General features: G+C 41.9%; 1 protein-coding gene across 1 annotated transcript; it reads left to right on the plus strand.

Annotated features, from left to right (window-relative positions):
• Positions 1 to 835: 835 nt before the first annotated feature.
• On the plus strand, positions 836 to 15,296 carry CYP27B1 (cytochrome P450 family 27 subfamily B member 1). Its single transcript, XM_026677383.2, has 9 exons — positions 836 to 1,060; positions 5,577 to 5,767; positions 7,963 to 8,159; positions 9,195 to 9,395; positions 10,532 to 10,695; positions 11,479 to 11,645; positions 13,141 to 13,222; positions 14,202 to 14,399; positions 15,183 to 15,296. The coding sequence occupies exons 1-9, from the start codon at positions 857 to 859 to the stop codon at positions 15,294 to 15,296; spliced, it is 1,518 nt and encodes a 505-aa protein (XP_026533168.1). The 5' UTR covers positions 836 to 856.
• The last annotated feature ends 314 nt before the right edge of the window (positions 15,297 to 15,610 follow it).

The raw sequence follows: 15,610 nt of genomic DNA on the forward strand, positions 1-15,610 counted from the left end.
TTCAGCACTACAATGTGGGAGTAATGTTGTTATCATTAGTGTTTAAAACAATGAAATTTGAAATCTTTGCCAATTTCTGAGTCATGCAGTGATCTATCACAGACTCATCATTGCCTTCTTAATTCCATCCCTAATTTATGTGCAACACTTAGCATTTTTTTTAGGAAGAAACTTTTTTTTTCTTCCTAAATGTATTCAGCTTTAGTTTTTCCTCATATGAACCGGCTTTTTCTTTTTGATTGATTTTGTTGCTCTCCTCTGGCTACTTTTACACAACGCTCTTCATTCCAATGCTGTGATGTTGTCAACTTCAGTCATAGGATGAAAATATCAGGGACATTTTTTTAAAAAACAGAGAGACTTGATTATGATTATATAACGAGTATAACTCATTGATATCATTGATGCAGTTTCTCTCCCCCCCTCTACTAAGTACTTAAGACTTTAACTTATCATAAGATTTAAAGATTTTGGAGAAAAGGGGAGGAAAAGTGAGAAGTGAGAAGGGGAGAAGGAAGAAGAGAGGAGGGAGAAGAGTGGAAGGGAGAAGGGGGAAGGGAGGAAGGGAGGAGAAGAGAGAAGAGAAGAGAAGAGAAGAGAAGGGAAGGGAAGGGAAGGGAAGGGAAGAGATACTACGAGCGAAGTCGCGGCGGAATACTTGGCTGCCTCCAAACGCGCACGAGACGGTGGAAGCCCTTCAAGTGCCCGCCTCTGATTGGACGGGTGACGCATCGCGGGGCGGGGCCTTGCCGGCAGCCGAGGCTGAGGCGCGATCCGATAAATACAGGTGGTCCAAGATGCTGGGGCGACACAGCTTCCCGACGCTCTCGGCGGCTCCCAACTTCCCCGCGCGAAGATGTCTCAGACGCTCAAGTTGGCCACGAAGGCGTCCTTGGTCGCCAAGCTCTTTCCTGAGCTGTGGGTGGACTCTCTCCTCGGGGCGCGATCGAAAGTTCTGAAAACCCACAAGACTCTGGAGGAGATGCCGGGACCCAGCGCTCTCAGCTTCTTCAGCGACCTTTTCTGCAAAAGAGGGCTCTCGCGACTGCATGAACTCCAGGTAAGAGTCGCCTTGAGATGATGGAGATATGGATGCATGGATAGGGGAGAAAGAGAGAGATGGATTGATAAGATAGATGGATGGATGGATGGATGGATGGATGGACGGACAGACAGACAGACAGAGATAGAGATAGATATAGATAGATAGATATAAATAGAGATAGATAGATAGATAGATAGATAGATAGATAGATAGATAGATAGATAGATAGATAGATAGAGAGAGAGAGAGAGAGAGAGAGAGACAGACAGACAGACAGACAGACAGACAGAGATAGAGATAGATAGAGATATATATATATATAAATAGAGATAGATAGATAGATAGATAGATAGAGAGAGAGAGACAGACAGACAGACAGACAGAGATAGATAGAGATAGATAGAGATAGATAGATATAAATATAGATAGATAGATAGATAGATAGATAGATAGATAGATAGATAGATAGATAGATAGATAGATATAAATAGAGAGAGAGAGAGATGGGATATAGATAGATGGGATATAGATAGATAGATAGATAGATAGATAGATAGATAGATAGATAGATGGATAGATAGATGGATAGATGGATAGATAGATAGATAGATAGATAGATAGATAGATAGATAGATAGATAGATAGATATAGATAGATAGAGAGAGATAGGGAGAGTGAGAGATGAATAGAGAGAGAGATGGATGGATAGAGAGAAAGAGAGAGATGGATAGAGAGATAGAGAGATGGATAGATAGATAGATAGATAGATAGATAGATAGATAGATAGATGCAGACAGACAGACAGATAAGACAATATCATCCTTCGTCATAAAATCTCTCTCTCTCTCCTTTAAGGCCTGAAACTAGCGAGTCTTCTCCTTAATGCTTCTCCCCATCAAAAAAGCAATTGCGCAGTGTTTTAAATTCCAAAACCCTTTTTCTTGCGAGGGCTTATGCAAAACCAAAAGACAAGGTAGTCTAAAAAAAAAAACCCCGATCCTATGGGCAGTTCCCCACTTTTCTATTGATCCAAGATACTTGATAAGCAAAAAACTTTCTGGGATTACCCTGTGCGGCATTCTAGGCTTTCCTTTGCAAGGTGTGGTATGTCTGTGTGCGTAAGGAAATGTTTTGTGCTCAAAAAAAAAAAAAAAAGGTTTACAGATGGGAGATAACCAAGTCTGACTCTCCTGTAAAATATCTGTGAATGAAGCAAGGTAGTTGCACCACCCAAATCTCATCTATGAGCTCTTTTTTCTCGATTACAGTCCCTTCCTTTTTTGGAAGGGGACAGTGGAGAGCAAGCATAGAGAACCTTTTGGGAACAGAAGTCATATACAATATGATGGATTCTGCTCCTTTCTTCCCAGTTGTTATCCAGGGGTGTCTCCAAGGCTCTCTTACTGTGTCAAAAAAAGGATGCTTGGAAAAGGGGGAGCTCCAGGAAAGAAAAAATGGCAACAGCCATTGGATGAGCAAATTTTTTTTTTTTTTTTGAATGTATGGCTCTTGATCCATGATTTCTCAAATTGCCCTTTAAATTTTTAATTCTGGGGTTTCTTTTACTTCATGGATGGTGCCTTGATTATTTCTTTTTAAAGCTTCTGCCAAATCCCAATTATCCAAATAACTCATCCTAGTATGAATGTGGTGAAGAGATTGACCCTTGGCATCCCTAAAGCAGTGTGGGAATGAACCTCCAAGTTAAGGACATGGCATATAATACACCCTTGTAAGTAGCATTGAGCAATTCTCCAAAGCGTTGCTGAAAAATTTCCGTGGCTCTCCAGGAATCAATGGGAGAGAAGTCACAGACATTTAATGGCAATTCAGTAGAGCCAGGGCAAGATGAACATAAGATATCCCTGAGCCCAACCACCCCTGGTTTAGGATGGCATGTTTATAAAATGGGGGCAGGTATTCTACAAGGTGCAAGAGGCTATTTCAGTAATATCAGTTCAGCGTGTTGTTTCCTAGCTTGCTTGTCCGCTGTGCTCTGTTATATATAGACAGCAGCTTTTGTTGAGAAACCTTAAGCCACTGAGTTGAGCAAAACCACTTTGACCTTGTGGTCATCCATAGCATTAAACTGTACTTGTGTGTGCAATTATGCAATTTTAAAATCACTGTGTGATGACCTGGGGCGTGGCACCAAGGCAACACAGTCAAATAATCAGAGTCCCTTTATTATCTCCAACTTTGCCCCCAATGTCCAGGTTACCTTCTGGCTAGAGAAAAACTCTCCCAGGAACAGCCTTTGACTGCAGAAAATTAAGTCCAAAACATGGTCAATACAAACTGTAACTTAAAATCCAAACAAGCCAAACTGAAGTCATTAGTTTGGTAGGGCAGGAGCAAGAGTTTCAGACTTGAAGGCACAGCAAAACTCACACGGTTGGGAAGATGCCAGGAATACAAATAAGCCACGACAACACAGGATAAAGTCACGGTTGCTCCCAGCAGCCTGCCGCACGCAGCCTGCCTTTCTTATCAATTGTCTTCCCGGCTGTGGCTAATGAAGGGAATCAGGGCCCTTTTCTCCCCCGTAAGCGCACGTTGCTCTCTTCTCCGTTGCTCCCTGTGTGCCCTAGGATGAAGTGGGGGTGGGCCTGGTTCTTCCTCTGAACTCCCTTTCCCTTGTTCTATCTCTCCCCTGCTCTGCCCAGCCAGACTTTGCCCTTCCCCAGCCTCCTCCACAGCCAACGGAGCCACACTCTCCTTCCCTGTTCGGCTTCCTCCTCTGCTGTTTGGCTTCCTCCTCGGATTCAGTCTCCAACAGGGGCATGACACACTGATAGTTCTATGAGGTGTGTACAGATGAGAGTGCCCTAACCCATTCTTCTTTTAACATACATGTTCAATGAGTATGTTCAGTAGTCATCTCAATAAAAGAGTATTTTACTATAATTGTGGAGATTTTCTCCTTCTGCATACTGTAAAAAAGAGAATATTTTAGTTTACTTCCAAAATCTCTTTGCCATTCATCAATCCTTGTGCTTCCTCTAGGTTTAGCACAGTAGACCTGAAACTTTTTTTAATGGAAGGTCTCCTTGGTGCTCTCTGAGTTTGGTTGTTTTCTTGCCGACTTTTTTTATTGTCCCTATTTAAATTTGCAATGGCGCTATTATATAGAATATTTTCCTATTGCAATTCATTTCTTCCTTCCTGGTGGTATCAGATGCTTAGATACTGAAACAGAGTGGTGTAAGCTGCTACACTATGTTGTCAAAATAGGTTTATAAGTTTAGCAGGACATAGTTCGATAGGCAGAGAAAAATATTCAAAACACTTGTGAAACATCCGTGCCGGCATCGGTAATATCACTGTCCTGATTATCTCTGAAAAGAATCTGAGGGATGAAGAGAAGACAGTTTTAGAATATCATATCAGTGTTAAGTTTGTTGAATGCTATACTGGTAATCTAATGTCAATTATTTTCATAAAAAGACCTCCACATAGCCTTTTCGATGGGTGTGGCTGTTTGATTTATGCACCACTGCTGTCTTTGAATGGTGTAAGAAGTATTCATGATTTGTATTCTCTCTGCATGTGTATCATCTAAGGATTATCGTACTTATTAACTGTTATGATCCCCCCCTTTTTTGCTATTTTATTATTGTTGATATACTATTGTATTTCCCAAGTCAGGAAAAGCAAAAGAACCATTGAAAAATGCTAATGCTTAACTTAAGAACTCCATTTAGTTTCACTTAGACTTCTTCCACTATTCTAGTTTATCAAAGAGACACAGAATCATAAGGAGTAGCAACTTCACAGAAAGGGAGACTAAATAATGAAAGCTACTCAAGAGCCTGAAGAATGCTCTAGCCTAACCAGATGAATGAAAAGCACAATCCTACACATGTTTAGAGAGCTAACAATCCTTTTGTCCAACTTTTAAGAGTCTACAACACAGGGAATCCATCCAAAGAAGGCTTAAAAGCCTATTTTCCAATCCTATTCATTGCGGTAGAAAAAGCCATCTACTACCGTTTGTCGTGTAATCTTCAAGATTGAAATTGTCCTTTCTTGTCCAATAAGCCACTGTCCTTTGCACTGGCAATTTTTAAGTGCTTCTTTAGATATCCAATCCGAGTTCATCCCTTTTCACCTATGCGAAGATGCTTGCATTGTAGAGGTTCTGGGATGTACCTCCGTGTTTGGGTATTCATTTTGGGCGTCAGATGCTTATGCTTTTTGACATGGAGAGGCTACCAGCAAGGGAGAAAAATTCTGCAATCATTTTTCCCTCACCAAGGAAATGTAACTATTGAGAAACTTGACACATTAAGCGTATCTTCCACAGATTCAGTATATTTCTGCCGGGAGTGGACTGGATTTGAGATTAACAGCCTTTCTAAATACTTTCTTATTTAGTAATCCCTTCCGTAATTATGCAGAATTTGAGGCTAATTGAACAAAAGAGATTGGGAGGAGGGGAGGATGTGAATTGTGTTTCCTGACTGGATCTTCTTCCCTGAGTGGATCATTATGGGATGTCTCACAAGCTTCTCTCCTGGTCTCCTCCTAGATCGAAGGCAAGGCTAAATATGGCCCAGTTTGGAAGGCGAGTTTTGGGCCCATCCTCACAGTCCATGTGGCAGATCCCAGTCTGATTGAACAGGTGCTAAGACAGGAAGGCAAGCATCCCATTCGCTCTGACCTCTCCTCCTGGAAGGATTATCGAGTGTGCCGAGGCCACGCATACGGGCTGCTTACAGCGTAAGTATTCGCTGCGTTTTGTTCTCTAGGCAGCCTTGCCATATTGCAGCAGAGATTCCCCCGAAGGCTCTCCTTGCAGAGGTTATTCCATTCTCATGATTTCCCACCCGGCCAGTCATTTCATGCATTGGTTAGCTATGGAGTAGCTCCCTCTAGTGATTTCCCTGAGACTTTCAAGAAAGTTTTTATGCCTAGGAAGATGTGGCTCTGATGGAACCATTTAGGCAGCACTTTTAAAAGCCCGTTGCCATTCATCCCTTGATATAAGGAGTTTCTGCCCTTGAGACAGCTAACCATCAGAACTAGAAAATAAAGAATCAAAGCCCAATATAATACAGTTAAAACTTTGATCCACGCAACTTATAAGTCTCAGCGGAAAGGGGGAAGAATTACACGCCTCTCCAGGAAGCAAACAGTTGGGGAAATTGTTGACTCTCTAAAGTTGGCAAGTTGAGAGGGCTGCAGGAACTTAAAGGGACCAAGATAGGACAGGACAGGCCCCATTGTTAGGTCAAGTAAATCAGTTACTTCGGGCAGCCAAAGCAAGTCAGGTGAGTGGGCGACACAGAGAGCTAACGGACAGAGTTGTGCGTAGTTTCCCTGAACCATGTCAACTATCTGCTGCCCTCAATTCCAGTGACGTGTGCTGTCTTTCAATCAGTGCCCAAATAAGATCTGACTGCCAGTTCACTTGGGTTTTGGGTGGGGAATAGGGAGGGCTGCCGTCTTGCCTCTCACATGAGGCAACATATTATCCTGAAAAAAATCCTCTTCCTGAAGGATGTGGATATCAACAATATTATCTGTTCCCATGACACAAAAACACATCTTAAGACACCGGAAACTGTAGACAATTGTGTAATTTACCACCACTATCTACACATACTCACAAAACATATGTGTAGGTGGTACTGGTGAATTACCCAATTGACTACAGTCTCCGGTGTCTTAAGATGTGTTTTCGTGTCACGGGATGTTTCCTGCCCTCTATATTTCTCATGCAAAATCAGCAGAATTAGGCAGTAATGGAAACTTTAGAGCAAAGACCTCAGATAGTGCTACATGAAGGATTTCACAGCTGGGTTATGTAATGGGAGGGACACACCTTATTTATGGGTTTTTATGTATTACTGGGGTTTATATGCCACTCTAACCCACAGAGCCTCCAAAACTACAGCCCACAACATCTCTCATCATTGGCCAGACTAGCTAAAGCTGTTGGCCACCAAATTGTAGGCAGAGCTTTCCTACTTCAAATGCTAAGCTGATATCCTTCTCTTTCTTTTGGCATCTCACCTTTGTGGCTCTGGAAAGGAGGCTAAAATCCTTAGTAACAGGCCAGGTTTTCTGCCCTACTATGAGGGCACGAATGGAGACAGTTTTAAACCATCATTATTGGCCCTTTCCTGCCTCAAGGTGTCTCAGAACTTCCTCTCTGTGAAGCACCTGCTTCATTTTGTGTTTCTTCCTTTGGAGGCCTGCTCACTAGGGCTGATCTGTGGAAGACAAGAGGGAAGAAGCCCCTCGTGTTTCCTGGAAATGCGTTACGTGAGAACAGAAGTGTCTTGCTGAGGCCTCTGCAAGCCTACAGGCTGGGAAGTGAGAAGTCACCCCGAGGACCTCACTAAACCATAGATGACTCAAGCTCCCTCTGTAGGGGTTCTCCCATCTGCTTGGCTGGTGGCTTCCACAGCCTGGACCAATGCAGGATATGAGTAACAAGAAAAGGAAATGTATCCAAGAGATAAGCACACAGCCCTTTTGGAGGGGCTTTGGGCAGTTTGTTTCCAGATTACTAGTGGACTATCTATCCCAGTGTGGTGCAAAGGTTAAGGCCTCAGGGCTAGAAATCAGGAAACTGTGTTCTAATCTTGCCTGGGGCACAAACCCAGCTGGGTGACCTTGGCCAAGTCACTTTCTCTCAGCCCTAGGAATGATGCGATGGTAAACCACTATTGAAAAACCTTGCCAGGAAAACTGAGGGGACCTATCCAATCAGAATCAGACATAATTGAGTGGTGGTGGGGGGGAGGGAATATCTTTTACGAGGTTTGAGGTGTAGCTCCACCAAGCTGATACTTACCCCTCTTTGGAAAAGGGAGAATGTTCTTACTTGTTTCTAGTTTTTGTCTCTGTAGAGCTTTGGGCTTTCCTTCTATCCATCAGACTAATGGAGGCTGTTTTCTACCACACAGGGAAGGTGAGGAGTGGCAGCAAATTCGCAGCATCCTAGGAAAACACATGCTGAAGCCCAAGGAGGTGGAATCTTACACCGGGACCCTGAACGAGGTGGTCAGTGATCTGATCGGCCGGCTGCAGCACCAGAGAAATCTCCACGAGCGACACGTGGTCAAGAATGTGGCCGATGAATTCTACAAGTTTGGATTAGAAGGTATCTTACTACTACTATGCCCGTTTTATAAAATTACCCCACAAAATTTCGTCTGCATCCAAGTTACACCAGTAGCTTCATTCACAAGTCGACAAATCTAGGATAACGATATAATGTAGTGTAATGGGTACAACGGAGCCCGGCTGGGTTTATCTGAGGTAAAGTTCAATTCGTCCTCAATTTAGAACCATTTGTTTAGCAACAGTTTGAAGTTGTAATAGCTCTGAAAAAACAACAACTTTCAACTGGTCCTCACGCTTAACAATTGTTGTAGCCTCCCACAGACAGGTGAGTTAAATTTTGATGCTTGGCAACCAGCACGTATTTACAAAGGTTGCAGTGTCCAAGGTCACATGACTGCCAGAGTCATTTCGATACAAGATGGGCAGCAAATAAATAAATTTTATTTTAAATAAATATTTTTTCTTAAATCACAAACTTTCCCATCCAGCTTCTCACCAGCAAAGTCAATGGGGGAAACCAGATTTGCCTAATGACCACATAATTCACTTAATAGCTGCAGTAACAACTGTGGCCAAAAAAGGTCACAAAATTGAGCACAACTTCCTTAACAACCACCCTGCTTAGCTACAGAAATTCTGGTCCCAATTGTGGTCATAACTTAAGGACTACCTACACACGATTTTTATAAGGCTGATGATACAAACACATGAGAATATATACTTTTCTCCCCATATATGTCTTTACTATTTCAGCGCAAGTATACCATCACTTAATTAGTCCTCAATATTTTTCATGTTCCAGGTTTCTTGTAAATCAGGATTTCAGGCATTTAAAAAATGGCAACTTATGTTGTATTCTGCAAAGTGAAAACCTCCAACTTCAACATTTAAATTTAATTCTTCAATTAAAATTTTTAAAACCCTGGTGGTTGCAGAGAAAGACTTGAAAGTGTATGGCCAGTGCTTGTTAAAACAAAGCAAAACAAAACCCTGATACCAAGGGATGAGGTTTGATGGAGAAAGCTTCTGCTGTAATGATTGAAGTGACCGTTCCTTTCATTCCTTTCCCTAGGTATTTCTTCGGTCCTCTTTGAATCCCGCATTGGCTGCCTGGAACCCAAAGTTCCAGAAGAAACAGAGAAGTTCATTAGCTCCATCAACACCATGTTTGTCATGACTCTGCTCACTATGGCCATGCCCAAATTTTTGCACCAAATCTTTCCGAAGCCGTGGCAGAAGTTCTGTGAATCTTGGGACTATATGTTTGAGTTTGGTGAGTGTTTGCACCATGAAACTTTCTTACTTTAAGTAATTTTAACTAATCTTTGATTGGGAGCAGCCCACAATTGGCTGAAAAATGGGTGGCTATATAAATGTTATAAATAGAGAGATGATAGATAGATAGGTGTGTGTGTGTGTGTGAGAGAGAGATTAGAGAGAGAGAGATGATAGATTAGATAGATAGATAGATAGATAGATAGATGATAGATAGATAGATAGAGATAGATAGATAGATAGATAGATAGATAGATAGATAGATAGATAGATAGATAGATGTAGATGTAGATGTAGATGTAGATGTAGATGTAGATGTAGATGATGTAGATGATGTAGATGTAGATGTAGATAGATAAGTCAGGTAGGTAGGTAGGTAGATGATATAGATAGAAAATAGAAGATAGATAATGATAGGTGTTAGACGATATAGATGGAAGATAGAAAATAGATTATTGATAGATAGATAGATAGATAGATAGATAGATAGGACAAACAGATGATAGATGTAGATAAGACAGGATAGATAGATGTGTGTGTGTGTGAGAGAGAGAGATGATAGATATAGATGATAGATGTTGATTGATAGATGACAGATGATAGATGATTGATACATGATAGATATAGAGAAAAGACAGGATAGATAGATAGATGTGAGAGAGAGAGAGAGAGAGGGAGAGAAAACGATTCCTTCTCTGATGTGATTTATTAGTATTGCCCTTGGTGTTATTTATTATGAAGAATGGCTTTGTAAGAACTAAAAATGTGCTATTTCTCATTTCATTTTCTGTTACAATTTTCTTCTCCTCCTTTCTTCTAAGAGTCAGATTATTCAGGAAATTCCCCAAATGCAAAGTCTAGATAGCAATACTTTGAGGATTTGATTGAAGGATAGTATATAAATACCCCAAACAGATAGATACCTTTTGCTGCCATGTTATAAAGAGCCAGGGCTGGCCTATTTAAAAGGTGATGTTCTCTTGTTTGCCTAAGGTCGTATTAAAATATATTCAAGCTTTGTTTGAAACAAGAAACCTTCAGACCTGACTGATATGTCACAAAGGTTGTTAAATATGTTGTTGGATGGCTCCAGCAGGGAGACAAAGAATAATTTTTTGCCCATTTCTTTTCCAGCCAAAGGACACATCGATAAGCGGATGGCTGAAGTTTCAGAAAGAATCACCCAGGGGGAGAAAGTCGAAGGAAAATACCTCACTTATTATTTGGCACAAGAAAAACTGTCCATGAAATCCATCTATGGAAATGTGACTGAGCTTCTGCTGGCTGGTGTGGACACGGTAAGCATTTGGGGATGCGGTAAAATTGAATATTTTCTGTACTTGCAAGCATTATTTCTCTCTACCTTTTGGAAGCCATGTCCAATCCAACTTCAGCTGAAACTAATTCATTGATAGATATTGCGGACAAGAGATTCGATGGATGATCTCACCTTCTTAAGGTGGGAGTCAAAAGGTCTGCAGGCCACAATAATCTTTTCTTGAATAAATAGTTAAGAGGACCATATTCCTTCCTTTGTGTAACTGTTCTTTAGAGGAGGCCAAGGATGCAGGTGTAATGGGATTTTGATTGAACCTGACATTTATTCCCTTGCTTAGAGCAAGGATACCTTTCCCCAATCAGTGACTTTCCAATTGTGTCAGATTACATTTCCCATCATTTCCAGTTAGTGAAGGACGGAGTTTAACATACACACACAAGGCATTTGAAGAAGACTGCTTTAAAATATGTAAAATTGATGACTCTTAGCTTTCTTTTAAATTTTTTTTTTTTGCTGTAAATAATTTTTTTGCACTGTGGATTCTTCAGCTCTGTTTAGAATGCAGTTGCCATCCACTCTTGATCTGGCATAATCTGATGAAAGGACATGGATTCCATCCACGATTCTTAGCTTTTGGGGTTTTTTTTGGGCTGTACGAAAGAAGAATGCCCTAGACAGCTAGCACAAAAAACAGTACCTACTACTTAGCAACAACAATGCTTCCAGACTCGTAGGGGGATTATTCTCTGCACTGCTTAGACTGGTTCTGAATCCATCTCTGTCTCTCTCTCTGCCCCTGAAGATCTCAAGCACCTTGTCTTGGAGTTTGTATGAGCTGTCCCGTCACCCTCAGATACAAGCGGCCGTCCATGAGGAAATTACCACTGTGATGAAGGAGGGCCTCATTCCAACCGCTGCTGATGTAGCTCAGATGCCTCTGCTGAAGGCCGTGGTGAAGGAAGTCCTGAGGTGAGTCTTGTTTCAGGAGCAAATGGGAAGCTGGTACATGGAAGGTAGAGAAACACAGCAACGTCCTAGGCAGTGGTGGGATTCAATTTTTTTTTACTACCGGTTCTGTGGACGTGGCTTGGTGGGTGTGGCAGGGGAAGGAGATTGTAAAATCCCCATTCCCTCCCCACCCCACTAACCTGCTTTCCAGCTCCGTTCTCCTGTGCAGGGCAACCAAAGAAGCCCCAGCTGATCAGCTGGGACTTGGGAGGCAGAGAATAGATGGGGGCAGGGCCAGTCAGAGATGGGATTTGCCAGTTTTCCGAACTACTCAAAATTTCCGCTACCGGTTCTCCAGAACTGATCAGAACCTGCTGAATAGCACCTCTGGTCCTATGTTGATCTTGCAAGGGGAAGCTTAAAAAAATGGTCAGGGGCTTTTCAGGACAGAAGCTGAATGGTAGCAGTTCAAGGTCACCTGTCATTTTTTTCCCCACTGCACTGATCATAAGACCTGTCTTTTAAGATCAGCCTTCTATTCTTGTCTGCCTTTGGCATTCAGAGATGCTAAATTTTATCACTTATTTGTCCATGTACTGATAGTCCTTGACTTACACTGTTTGCTTGGTGACCGTCCCAAGTTACAATGGGCCCATCACAAGCTACTTGTGACCCTATTTTGAAGTGACAGTATAATGGGCATAACACACATATATCCCCATGGTCATGATATCACATTTTGGACACTGCAAAAAGGGTTCACCTTTATGGCTGTTTGCAGAGTCCTGTGTTCACATGACCACCATTTTTTGATGGTTTTGGGGATTTACTTCCAGTTTGGGTCAAAAATATGCCCATTGGGTAAAGCAGGTCATCTTAATGACCATGGTGATCACTTAACAACCACTACAAAAATGTTATAAAATTGGGTCCAATCACAAAGTGACCCACTTAACAACTGCAATGACTTACAATTTACAACTGTAATTCCAGGCTCAATAATAGTCTTAAGTAGAGGACTAAGTCTACCAACATGGATTTTAAAATCTACTAAAACTCTTTGCTTTTCTTTGGCATGGCACAGTAGCAATAGCTATTGCACTTAGACTTATATACCACTTACAGTGCTTTACAGCCTTCTCTAAGTGGTTTACAAAGTCAGCCTATTGCCCCCAACAATCTGAGTCCTCATTTTACTGACTTTGGAAGGATGGAAGGCTGAGTCAACCTTGAGCTGGTCGGGATTGAACTGCTGACAGTCAGCAGAACTAGCCTGCAATATTGCATTCTAATCACTGTGCCACCAGGGCTCTTAGTAGATGCTTAGCTTTCCTGCTTAGATTTTTGCCATGGAGCATCCATTTGGAGGGCTGGATGCAAATTTAGCTTCCTAGCTAGATAACTTTATTTCTATCAACATGCTTTGGGCTAAGTATATATAGATCTGGACAGCTGGGCAAGCAGTGAAATCTGTGATTCCTTTAAAATAATATTTGCTTTTGTTTGCTCTTTACAGATTGTACCCAGTGATTCCTGGTAATGCGCGTGTCATCTCAGACAGGGACATCCAAGTGGGAGACTATATGATCCCCAAGAAGGTGAGCAAGAGCAGAGATGATGGAAATAGAAAAAAAGCAGAGAGTAACCATTAGTCTGCAGTATTTTGCCACCAACCATTCATGTGTCATTTGGATACAACAATTAAAAGCAACTGCTGAGTTAAGCTATGGACCTACACAAGACAAGGCTGATAATCTAGACCCAATGTGATCTCCACCACATGTGTTCGTCTAGGATTGCAGTTACCAGCTGCCCATGATGTGCTACTGGAACTCTCCTTTCATATCCAATGTTCTACTGATTTTTAATATCAACAAAATTATAAGTTGTGAAGTCCTTTCTGAGAGGAAAAAATTAATAACATATAATAGAGGTGTCCAACTTGATTTAATTAAGGGCCATATCAGGGTTGTGTTTGACCTCGAGGAGGCCAGGTGAGCATGGCCAGCTTGATGTCACTTGTGTTGGGAGTGCTAGTGATGGGCCGAGCGCTCTGCCAGTCAAAATGGAGCTCAGGAGGGTCCCTCCATTTTCACTGACAAAGGCACTGCAGGCCAGTCCTTCCAGGGTGCCACCATGGGCCAGATCTAAGCACTCTGCAGGCCAGATCCAGCCTGCGGGCCTTGGGTTTGACACCCCTGAAATAAAATAAATGGGAAGAAAGAGTAAAATCAATACAACTATTCACCATAGGACACCAGGGAGGCCCAAAACAAACCTGTTACTCTTTGTCCCCAAGTTTCTGGAAATGTATAAATATTTTAGGATAAGCATACAGGAATTCTTATTAGATTGGAACTCAAGGAAAGGATTCCTTAGTGGAAATATTGTTTTAAAGGCAAAATGAAGACTTGGGACCAGTGAAGGTTTAGATCAAGAAATGGGAACAACACTAACACTTCAGGAAGGATAGGGAAGTGGATGTAGAGCAATGAAACATGTAGACATTCTGAACATGGGTTTCTGAATTGCTTTTCTCATGTTGGTTCGTTTTTCCCCTCTTCCTCTTTTCTTTAGACCCTGATAACCCTTTGCCATTATGCTACCTCTCGAGATGAGACGTACTTCTCCGATCCCAACTCATTCCAGCCTGAGCGATGGCTGCACAAGAATGCTTCACACCACCCCTATGCCTCCATTCCCTTTGGCTTTGGCAAACGCAGTTGCATTGGCCGACGTATTGCGGAGCTTGAAGTATATCTGGCGCTGGCTAGGGTACGGTTTACTTATGATGATGTTATTTTCCAGATAAGTTTTTCCTCTACAACTGGCATGGTTGAAAACTTGGAATTTTGTTTGTGGAGGAAGGCACAGTGGCAAAACATTGTCTCCTTCCTTCCTTCCTTCCTTCCTTCCTTCCTTCCTTCCTTCCTTCCTCCCTCCCTCCCTCCCTCCCTCCCTTTCTTCTTTTCTTTCTTTTTTTCTTTCTTTCTTTCTTTCTTTCTTTCTTTCTTTTGTTCGTTCTTTCTTTCTTTCTTTCTTTCTTTCTTTCTTTCTTTTGTTCGTTCTTTCTTTCTTTCTTTTGTTCGTTCTTTCTTTCTTTCTTTTTCCTTTTCCTTCCTCCTTCCTCCTCCTCCTCCTCCTCCTCCTCCTCCTTTTCTTCTCCTCCTCCTCCTCCTCCTCCTCCTCCTTCTCCTTCTTTTTCTCTCTCTCTCTCTCTCTCTTCTTTCTTCTTTCTTTCTTATTAGATTTATATGTCACCCATCTCACTATTGAAGCAACTCTGGCTCACTATCTTCCATCTTTAACACCCCCCTTTTTTTCCTGCAAAAATATCACTAAGAGGAAAAGTTGGAATAGTTGCATGAGGATTTTGGATCGGCCAGGTTATTACTGCCCCGTCTAAATGCACTCCCCCCACCCCCGCAATAGTTAAACTTCGTATTATAATTCGAGAGGACAATGTTAAGATTGAGAACCATCTTACTGGGTTAAAATTAGTCTGGTCTCAAAGAATGCTAAAAGATTTCTTTCTCTCCCTTTAAAAAAAATAAATAGATCCTGATGCATTTCGAAGTGAAACCTGAAGAGGAGGGACAAATTGTAAGCCCCATGACACGGACCTTGCTTGTGCCAGACAAGGACATCAACTTGCAGTTTCTGAGTCGTTAAAAATCAGACAACACAAGGAAAAAACCATTGACTTAGGCTTCCTGTTGATGGGCAACCAGCACTTACTGTAGCCTTATTGTATACTGTAGAATCTGATAGCCGCAAGTGGAGCTACCTGTCTGAATTCTTGACGTCAGTTTGAAAGGACAAAAAGAGGGAGAAGACCCATGTTGATGAGCAAGGTTAGCTCCAGAGAAATCCTCCTTTGCAGTTTTGGGACATGGAGACTTCAAAATGACTCCTCCATCAAGAATATTTCCCAGTGTCCATCTAGGCTTTGAAAATGACCACAGAAACAATCCAAACCCCATTTC

Source organism: Notechis scutatus, chromosome 2 (genome assembly GCF_049901735.1).
Source record: "Notechis scutatus isolate UNSWTSFEM ecotype Mainland chromosome 2, rNotScu1.2, whole genome shotgun sequence".
NCBI lineage: Eukaryota > Metazoa > Chordata > Lepidosauria > Squamata > Elapidae > Notechis > Notechis scutatus.

Coding starts and splice junctions, on each gene's coding strand:
- CYP27B1 (XM_026677383.2), top strand. CDS start 857: ATGTCTCAGACGCTCAAGTTGGCCACGAAGGCGTCCTTGGTCGCCAAG. Junction 5,768..7,962: donor GCATACGGGCTGCTTACAGC/GTAAGTATTCGC, acceptor TCTACCACACAG/GGAAGGTGAGGAGTGGCAGC. Junction 8,160..9,194: donor CTACAAGTTTGGATTAGAAG/GTATCTTACTAC, acceptor TCCTTTCCCTAG/GTATTTCTTCGGTCCTCTTT.